At 38.5% G+C, this 10,426-nt stretch overlaps 1 protein-coding gene across 2 annotated transcripts; it reads right to left on the reverse strand.

Moving 5' to 3' along the window:
- Positions 1 to 4,519: 4,519 nt before the first annotated feature.
- Positions 4,520 to 10,135, reverse strand: LOC134227951 (uncharacterized). 2 transcript variants are annotated; one of them, XR_009983800.1, is made up of 3 exons: positions 9,806 to 10,135; positions 9,422 to 9,577; positions 4,520 to 5,072 (listed from the first exon to the last, which is right to left on the reverse strand). XR_009983800.1 is itself a non-coding variant. In XM_062709667.1 (2 exons), exons 1-2 carry the CDS (start codon positions 9,322 to 9,324, stop codon positions 5,017 to 5,019), a joined length of 1,068 nt encoding a protein of 355 aa, XP_062565651.1. In that variant the 5' UTR covers positions 9,325 to 9,404; the 3' UTR covers positions 4,520 to 5,016. The 2 variants fall into 2 exon arrangements, 1 of the variants encoding a protein (XP_062565651.1); XM_062709667.1 differs by lacking the exons at positions 9,422 to 9,577; positions 9,806 to 10,135 and adding an exon at positions 8,313 to 9,404.
- Positions 10,136 to 10,426: the final 291 nt, after the last annotated feature.

Below are 10,426 nucleotides of genomic sequence, written 5' to 3' on the forward strand. Positions count from 1 at the left end.
GTGTCCGATCATCCAAAGTTAAAGTGTTAAGAAGACAATGAAGGACGACTAAACGAAATTAGAACTCAGATGCTCCACAGGAAGGAACAATAAAATACCAACCAATATATCACCAAGCAAAACAAACTAGTATTTATTTCGATGGACGGCTAGGTTCGGGAGATTAGGTCTAATAGGTCCGTTCAGATCGACCGCTAGCTATGATTATAGGGTTGTAGTTTAGTCGAATTGAGTGGATTGTTCGGAGTTTAGACGACATCAAAACAATTGTTCGGATAATTAGATTGATTTTAGATTATACATATATACATTTTTATTTTGTAAATTAAGGTCTCCTGTAAGCGTTTCCGTAAAGTCTACTTGCCCAATTTTTGTCACAATAGTGATATATGACCTACTTTAAATAAAATCCCACATAATAAGCAAACATTATTTTTTGACTCGTACGTTTTTACAAACAATTTCCTCTCCAGTCAACATCTGAACAGCAGCAGAAGAACGAGATGCATCCAATAGTATTCAATAAGACTAATAAGTTGTTCGAGAAAGAATAACAGGCTAAGTTGACAAACGAAAATAACGACAAAATGTTTTTGTATACAACTGAATAAAAACACACCCCATACCAACAGAGAGAACTAAACAAATCGTCAATGCCATTTTCCTCCTACTTCTGTTTTTACTACTGAATAGAAACCAGTAAATAAAGATATTATTGAGAATTAACGAATATTGTTTTTGTTCACCAGTTTATCATCAGTTTATTATCTTTCAATCCCAATAATGTTTCAGTAAGGGACGATTTCTTTATCTAAGCCAAACTCTTAAGCGGTGCCTACCTACCTATATGAATGTTTAAATTGGTTTAAATCGAGTCTAGGATAGTTTATATGGTTGCAGTGGAAGGTGAAACGTGGATCAAATTCAGCATGTTATAAGCAATTAATTGCATATTAATCGGCAGCTCGGCCGTACGAAAACCATTTTTTGTTAAATATCGCGTCTGAGTACACGCGACCGCAGGCGTAAGGCAATCAAACTCATCAAGTGCTTTAGCCAAGCAAGCCTTTGGCACAGCAGAATGTGATTGATTCACACTCACAAATCCGCCCAGCCCGTTGTTGGGGGCATGGAGTGCGATCCTCTCGTTTAATAAACAATGCACTCGCTTGACTGTGGATATACAACAGTAAAGCACATGTGGAGATTGGACAAATTAAGCATCCTAAAGATATTCAATTTGCAAAAAAGAGAGCTAACCGCGGTGGAGGTTGGTACTCGGATTCTGATGGCTTTTCCGCAAACGTGACCTTTAAGTGGTCTTGTTATGTAGAGGTTATCACGCCTATCTAGAGAGTAGGAGGTTGAGGGTTCGAGTCCCTCCAAGACACGTGGATTCTTTTTCGCAAATTTCATATCAATTTGTCCATTTCAAAACATGTGCTGTGCATATGCACAGCCAAGATATTTAACAAAAAAATGTTCTAAGCAGTTATTTTCCACACATTACAGAGGCAGCTGATAGTGCAGTCTGGACATCAGCTCGAGCGTCTGTTCACCACGGAGTGACACAAACAGCGTCTGCCTGCGATGTATGTAACGCGACCCTGGTAAGGTAGCTTACTGAAGCCTTATAATCAACACCAACAAAAATGAGACAGAAGAAAAAACGATATTTTAGGCAAGCTACCCGGCAACGAAATAAGTTAAATGATTGAAGACTCGGTACCTGGAATCTCAAGACCTTAATTGAATCTGGTGGAGTGAGCCTGCTGGTGGTCGATGATCTAGCAGGTCCGATGATCTAGATTCGGGAGAACATGAACTCAGAGCCGTGGATCCGATAACGGCATTCAAATATGACATATATTGCAGCGGCATCGAAAAAGCATAGGCAAGCAGATATGAGGAAGAGTTATGAGGTGGAAACCTATAAGGATTAGCAAACAGATCTATCGTCTGTTCATTGGAGATATGGGACAAATATTTCATTACAGCCTAACTAACATCTATGCCCTGACAAACGATAAATCCAACAAGGACACGTTTTATGAATGTCTTGATAAACCATGACGTGAACTTTGTTATCGGAGACGGAGGTCTTTTTCCGCCACATAATCGGTGAAGAGCCTTCACTTCGCTTCAAATGACAACGGCCTACGGCTAGTGAATTTCGCTGCTGCTAGATGGATGGCCATTTATAATAATCATGAAAAACTGTGTTCAAAAACATGATTCCGGCTCCGTAACGCTTTACAGCAAATGAGCCTTCCAAATTAATGATAGTTTAAAATAAAATACGGATGGCCACTGATGGCACCTATTTTGTTAGAAAAAATATCCGAAAGCACACCTGGAAACACGCGGCCTTTCTCGGATATCGATGTGCGGGTATTTAGATGTTACCAACCCGGTCAGCAGTACAATCACTTGTGTTCGGGTAGGATGAATGCCACGATGCGACCGTTGTTTTATATGACGACCTAGGCGCACATTGAAGTAGGCGAGTATGGTACATTGCGGTAGGCGAGCGTGATGCATCGAAGTAAGCGTTTTTTTTGCAAATTTTAAATTTTCATTCGTTCCACATATTTTTGCTGTTCTGTGTTTAGCAAGTGGATAATCCTTGATAAATTCCGGGAGTACAAATTGCAGACTCACCATCTGTTCATTGATTTCAAAGTAGCGTACGATTCAGTAAAAATAAATGAGTTGTGGCAGATAATTTCCGACCATGGGTTTCCGGCGAAACTGATTAGACTGATACATGCATCGCTGGATGGCCCGAAATCAAGTATTCGGGACAAAGTGTCAACCTTGTTTGTGACCTTGGACAGATTGAAGCAGGATGATGCACTTTCGAATTTATTGTTCAACATTGCACTCGAAGGCGCTATTAGGAGATCTGGCGTGCAGAGGAACGGCACTATCATCACACGGTCGCATATGCTCCTGAGCGTTGCGGAGGACATCGACCTTATTGGAATCGGTCGCAGAGCAGTAGTGGAGGCTTTTGTCCCAGTGAAGAGAGAGACGGCGAGGATAGACGAATCCAAGTAAAAATAAGAAGAAGACACACGACGGTGTTAACTTTGACAGATCATACAGCACAGCACAAGGAAGATTATTTTAAAATGCTTATAATAAATTCTAGACAAAATGTAATTAAAATCTGATTGAAGTATGATACGGAAAAAGTTCCGAACTGTATGATAGATACATTTTCGGAAAATATTCCAAAAATTTAGATAAGCTTCCGAATATGTAATTCAGAACTTTTTCCGTACCGTATATCAATCAGATTTTAATTACAATTTGTCTAGAATTTATTATAGGCATTTTATTATAAATTCAGTAGAAACCCGAATTATAGCCGCTATCGAAATTGGATTTTTCTCACAATCCATACGTTAAACCTAATTTCGAAAGTGGTGCGCTGTATAGCACATCACCAAATGAAAACAACGCACCACTTCAGAAGTTAGGTTTAACGTATGAATTGTGAGAAAAATCCAATTTCGATAGCGGCTGTAATTCGGTTTTGCACTGAATTGATAATAAAATGATCTCTCTATGCTCTGCTGTAGGATCTGTCAAAGTTAACGTCGTGTGTCTTCTTCTTATTTTTACTTGGATTCGTCTATATATAGGCTTAACCATTAACTCTGCCAAGACAAAGTACATGGTGGCAGGTAGAGATAGGGGAAGACCTAGTGGTGTTGGTGCATGTAGTGCTTGATGGGGATGTGTTTGAAGTTGTTGAAGATTTTTTTACCTTGGAACGCTTGTGACATGTGACAATGACATTTCCCATGAAGTGAAAAGATGTATTGCTGCTGCGAATAGGGCCTTTTACGGATTACGTATCCAGCTTAGGTCCCGCAACATGCAGACGAAAACGAAATTTGCTCTATACAAAACTCTGTTTCTACCAGTGGTCCTTTATGGACATGAAGCATGGACATTAAAAGAGGCGGACCGGAGAACTTTCGGGGTTTTCGAGCGAAAAGTGCTGCGTACAATACTCAGAGGGAAACTAGAAAATGGTGTGTGGCGCAAACGCATAAATCATGAGCTGTATCAAGTATACAAAGAAGAAAATATTGTGAATCGTATAAAATACGGCAGACTTCACTGGGCTGGTCACTTAGTGCGAATGTCGGAAGAAAGAATAACTAAAACGATATTCAACAGAGAACCAGATCGGGGCCGGCGACTTCGTTGAGGGCCACGAACACGCTGGCTGCACGCGGTGGAATCGGTGGAACCTGGGGACCCTGAACGTTCGAGGAAACTGGAGGAACATCGCCCAAGACCGACGATTATGGAGCTCTACAATACGCCAGGCATATATGCATATAGGCATATATACCTATAGGTGTATCGACGCTGTAGCCAACCAAGGTTGGTATTACATCAGAAGCTTTTGAAAATGTAAGTAGAAAAGCATGTGGTTATTATAATTTAAAGAACTGTTCGGTAGGAGGAAATAAAATAAACTACTGATTGCTTTGACGTCTCCAAATGAACTAACTCATCTCATTTTTATTCTCGTCGTTCTAGCTTCTACACATACGTATGGTATCATATTTCTACCGTTTAACGGGTTTCGCCCGATAATCGACTGAGCTTTCGCCCACACACTAAATCTATATACTTCAGCTCTTCCCATTTAGAAAGATTCTTATAACTGTATTTTAGTAAATTTCAAAATTATTTTTAATTCAAGGGTACATTATTAAAATTATAATTAATTCGAACGTGATCAATTTCACATTATTTTAACTTGAGTATACAAAATTATCATCTATCTTTCTCGTCCTTTTCAACCTTTTCGATCGCCTGATCGGTGAGCCTACAGGCATTTCATTACCCTCCACAGCGTATTTACGCTTCTTTCCTCTTTTCAATTCTGCTTCCGTAAATCCATGAAATTCGTCACAACTAGGACTTCTCGCTTGCTGCGGCTGTTGCCTGCTCCATTGTATTATTGGACCGTCGAAAGGGTTTCGTTCCTTACTCAAACGTAGTTGATTTCGATGGGCCATGGTTAACGCGTTTCCAATTAGAATCTGAAATAAGTTAAGAGAGCGCCTTTTAACAAAGCTTGCTTTAAGCCATTTAGCCGTATGGTGTGGGTTATGGTTTTATACCATAACTCATCTCCTTCTGTCAGATTCTCAAAAGGATCTAATACATTTCTAGTAATGTACCTGTCACCTTTTACCAGAATTTCATCATGCATGGGAAATGGTTGTTGTTGCATATCATTTTGTTTGCCCTGAATAACATCGGAGTATAAAAAGTTTTGTACTGCATTTTAGGGTTTATTAAATCTAAGATTATCTTTGGTTTATATTTAAAGATCATTTGTGTAGGGCAATTACCCTCCATCGTCAAACTATTGTTCCTATAGTTAATTAGGAATAAGTGTAGTTGGTCTTCCAAATCCAAGTGTGAAAAATCAGGATCTAATAAGAATTTTTTAGTACGTCTTTGACCGTTCGCACCAACCTCTCTGCTTGCCCATTGCTGGTAGGGTTATATGGTGGGCTCTTGAGGACATTTATTCCTTGCCGTTTTAAAAACATTTGAAATGCAAAAGAATTGAAGGGAGGGCCGCCATCGGAAACTAGCACGTCTGGTAAACCAAATCTGGAGAAGAAGCCCACAAGTTTCTTTAACACCTTCTTACAATCTGTACCATTTTTCATCCAATCCACTTCTATCCATTTGGAATAGCTATCAACTGTCAATAAGAAGGTGTGATGAGCAAAATGAAAAAAATCAATATGAATTCTACTGAAGGGACGTGTTGTTGGTATCCATTTAGATTCAGTTTTAACCTTTGGAACTATAGCCATACTATTGCACGTATCACAGCAAGTAACAAATCTTTCAATGTCCGCATTGATACCAAACCAATAAACGCTGGTTCTGGCTAACCGTTTCATTTTAACGATACCTGAGTGATTAGCGTGCAAAAGTTTTAAAATCTGTTTTCTCATCGTCTGTGGTACAACTACTCTGTTTTGATATAGAAGACATTTATCTACTAATTCCAAATCTTGTTGATTAGCGAATACATTGATATATCTTTTATCTACTTTTGTTGGCCATCCTTTTGCATGAAGAAAATGACTGATTGTAAAAATTCATCCCTTGAAGTTTCTTCAGCAATCATGTTAAAATCCATAGGACATTCGTCACTAAAATTAATGCTACCGATTAATTCCTTATCAAACTCATCTGGGACTGAAACATTTAACGGGAAGCGGGAACAAAAGTCAGCATTCCCCATTCGTTCCGATGGCCTATAACTTATTTCAAATTCGTATATTGACATTTCAAGCACAAATCTCTGTAATCGAGTAGCATAAATAGAGTTCTTTCCCTCTTTTCCAAATATTCCTACCAATGGCTTATGATCTGTGTAGATGAAAAATTTTTTGCCAAATAGAAATTTGTGAAATTTTTTCACCGTGCATACTAAAGCCAATGCTTCCAAATGAAGAATTGGGTAATTCTTCTGGGCAGCGTTTAAGGAAAATGATGCGAAATATATAGGTTTTTCTTCTTCTTCTATAATATGAGCCATCACTCCTCCAAGGCCATAGCCCGAAGCATCAGAGACAATAACAATTGGCTTATTCGGGTCATAAAATTCCAGAAAATTAGTATTTATCAACGATTTTTTACTTTCTTCAAATGCCGTATTGCATCTTTCGTCCCAAATAAATTTACTGCCAGTTTTGAGCAAATTATACAAATAATATAGTTTAGATGACAGTCGGGGTATAAATTTATGGTAATAATTAATTAAACCCAGAAATGATTTGAGTTCCGTAGTATTTTTAGGTGCTTTGGCTTCCTCTATAGTAGTAATCTTGTCTGGACATGGTTTTAATCCATGTTCACTTATAACGTGTCCTAAATGTATTAAATTATTTACAAAAAACTTACATTTGTCCCAATTGACTTTAATATTAGCCTTTGCCAATCTGTCAAGTACCACCATTAGCTTTGCTTTACAATCATCAAGATCCTTTCCTGCGATTAAAACATCGTCCAAATACACCGAAACATTTTCTATTCCATTTAGAACCTGATCCATGACTTGTTGGAAAATTGCCGCACTTGAAGACGCGCCTTGCGGCAATCTATTATAGATATAGAGTCCTTTAATGGTATTAATCACCATAAATTGCCTAGACTTGTCAGATAATAACAACTGTGTGTATGCTCCTTCGAGGTCCAAGGAGCAAAATACTTTGCAATTAGCCAAACCCGCAAAAACATCTTGTGCTGTTGGTAATGGGTAACTATTCGGGATAATGCATTTATTCACCGAAACTTTACAATCGATGACTAATCTAATTTCGTTATTTTTTTTCATCACTACGATAACTGGCGATGCCCATTCACTCGTCTTGATCGGGGTTATGACCTTTTCCCTCTCCAATTTGTCTAAATAAGCCAGAACTTTATCCTTCAACCGGTACGGGACGTTATACGCTTTTTTAAAGATCGGATCTTGACATTTTATTACTAAATCGGCTTCAAAACCTTTGATTGGAGAAGAGAAATTTTTCACAAAAACGCTTTTATATTTATGTCTAAGTTGTTCAATTATTTCTTCTTGTGTAGTTAACGTAGTGCTCGTTATATTATTGATGAAAAATTGTCGCCATTTCGGGAAAAAAGCATCCAACCATGGTCTTCCAAAAAGTGGAATGAAATAGTTGTCACAATTAAGTACTAACAGTTTCATTTTCTTGGAAATTCCCTTTAAGGTGATTATACAATCAAGCCATGTGGTGAATTTCAAATTCACCATACGGTTTTCTACTCCTATTATCAAAAGATCAAATCTACCGTAATAATTTTCGTTCAATGCTGAAATTGAAGTCGATTGTTTAGCACAAGTAAGCAAACGATCTACGAATGTTTCATCCCCATGGGCATTGTGGTTCTCTCAATTCGTGCTCTTGAAAAATCACAAGAAAAAGTATGTGGTTTCCAAGATGGCCGATTTGTGGCTTTGTTGTATAACTACCTTAAACACACCGTAACATCTACTTCTCCTTCAGTAACAAGTTGTGAACCATTCACAACAATCAACTGTTTTTTGCTTTTTGATAGCTTATTCTGGAAATAGTCATAATATTGGTTTTTGCCCATCACGGTCACAGACGATCCACAATCTACCTCCATATTGAACGGCACATTATTAATCTTTACATTTAATAAACAAGGATCGCTAATTCTTCCAATAGAAGCCACATGCATACATTCAATCAAAAAATTCTCACCCTCTACTTCACTCTCGCTGTCCGACTCAGTGCGCATTCTGTTGACCAATTCACTCAAATATAGTTCCGGATTGTCGCCTGATTCATTTGAATTCATCTTGTTTACCGCATCCCTCTTCATGTTTTTCAATTTAAAGCATTTGCGCTTAATATGACCCTTTACTTTGCAGAAATCACACACCATTTGAGAATAATCAGGACTTTTCCATCGTCGAGGACCTTCGTCATTCATCTGCATTCCATCGTTCCATCGCCTATTGTCCGATTGCCTGCTTTGTCCATTGTTTGTGCGCCATTGCCTGTTGCGCCATTGATCCTTTTTATACGGTGAATAACCTAATCTGCTTTTAACTGAGCCACGTTCAACCCGGCCTTCATTTTGTAGCGATCTAGATGCTAATTCCATAGTAGCTGCTAGTCTTTGCAATCTTGTTCCAGATCCCCCGTTAGCTTTAAGTGCAGCTATTTGATCGAGCCCACTATTAAAATCCATATTTATGGCATTATTTCTTGCAATCTCCCAAGTAGCTATTAATTTCTCAGCACTCTCCAAGCTAAGTTTCTCTTCATTGAGAAGTCTCTGCTGGAGTGCCTTGTCACGAATCCCAGCGACTATACGATCTCTAACGGCCATTTCTTTAAAGTTCTCGAAGTTGCAAAATTCAGCCTGAAGTTTGACTGATAATACAAAATCCTCCAATGACTCATCTGGCTGTTGCATTCTAACATTGAATTTTAGGCGCTGTACCAAATCTGATTCCGTCTTATCTAGTCTAGCTTTCAATTTGGAAACCATTTCAGTGTAGTCAATTTGTGCTAAATCCGTGTTAGGATACAACAGCTTGAGTTCTCGGAAGATCACCGGACCACTTAAAGTAATGAAATGATCCCTTTTGGCGTCATCGGGAACCTTATTCATGTTAAAAAAAAATCTGAGTCTGTCCACCCAATCACTGAATGAACAACCCTTCCGAAAAGGTTCCAGTGTGGTTGTAATATTGGACTGAGCCATTGGTATTATAAATAAGTCAATATGCAACAGCAGGAATTAGCTAATAGGCAATAACTTCAGATACAGCTTCCCAAAAGTTAAAAAAGATCAAACTCACCGGAACTCGTCGTCAGCATTTACCGACCCAGGGATTAGAGGGATTTCCTACTCGCGGCAATGCCAGTCAGCAACCTCACGAGCCGTCAATTGACGAAATAAATGGCCAGGCTGGATGTGGAATTACCGGCAATGTCTCACTTTCTTGCTGTTTTATCTACACAAAATAGAAGAAAAATGAATTAGTAAAAAGGCCTACTTATTGTCCTTTTGCTATTCAGTTTCTTTTCTTTGTTCCAGTCTATTATATCATCATAATAAAACTGATAATAGATAAAGAAATCACTCGGCGTCCAAAATGGCCTCCCTAATGTGAAAAATATCACTTTAGAATTTCAAACTGTGCAATGGCTAAATGATCAGCAGATGTTGAACTGATACGTACACTTCACCAGTTGTTAGAAGCTAAGGTTCTAAAGATTCTCTCACTGATGGATCACTCGTTAGATAATCTGTCCAGAATAGGGAAATCTTCCAGAATTAGTAACGTGTCCAGCTATGTCCCTAGCATAAGTGTTCCAGATTCTTCCTTCAGCAAGATTCTTCCTCTGCATCAGCCAAACGCAAAGTCCGCCGAAATATGTCTATGGTAGCACAGTAACTTGACCTTGACACTTTTTATCACTCGTCGCCACTATTATAATTTAAAGAACTGTTCGGTAGGAGGAAATAAAATAAACTACTGATTGCTTTGACGTCTCCAAATGAACTAACTCATCTCATTTTTATTCTCGTCGTTCTAGCTTCTACACATACGTATGATATCATATTTCTACCGTTTAACGGGTTTCGCCCGATAATCGACTGAGCTTTCGCCCACACACTAAATCTATATACTTCAGTGGTGAATTTGAAATTCATCACGGGATTATTTGTACAGTCGCCTCTCCATATCTCGATATTGAAGGGACCATCGAGATAGGGAGAAGAAGGAAAATTGAAATGGCTGCTAGATCCAAAAAAGCTCGTTGCTATGAAAAGCGACAACAAAACAAGTGTCATATCT

Source organism: Armigeres subalbatus, chromosome 3 (genome assembly GCF_024139115.2).
Source record: "Armigeres subalbatus isolate Guangzhou_Male chromosome 3, GZ_Asu_2, whole genome shotgun sequence".
Taxonomy (NCBI): Eukaryota; Metazoa; Arthropoda; class Insecta; order Diptera; family Culicidae; genus Armigeres; species Armigeres subalbatus.

What these genes read in the sequence shown, in the direction of transcription:
- LOC134227951 (XM_062709667.1), bottom strand. Translation starts at nt 9,324, where the DNA reads ATGGCTCAGTCCAATATTACAACCACACTGGAACCTTTTCGGAAGGGT. An exon ending in CAGCGAGAGTGAAGTAGAGG is followed by an intron (nt 5,073 to 8,312) that starts GTGAGAATTTTT and finishes AACTTATTTCAG; the next exon opens with ATTCTAATTGGAAACGCGTT.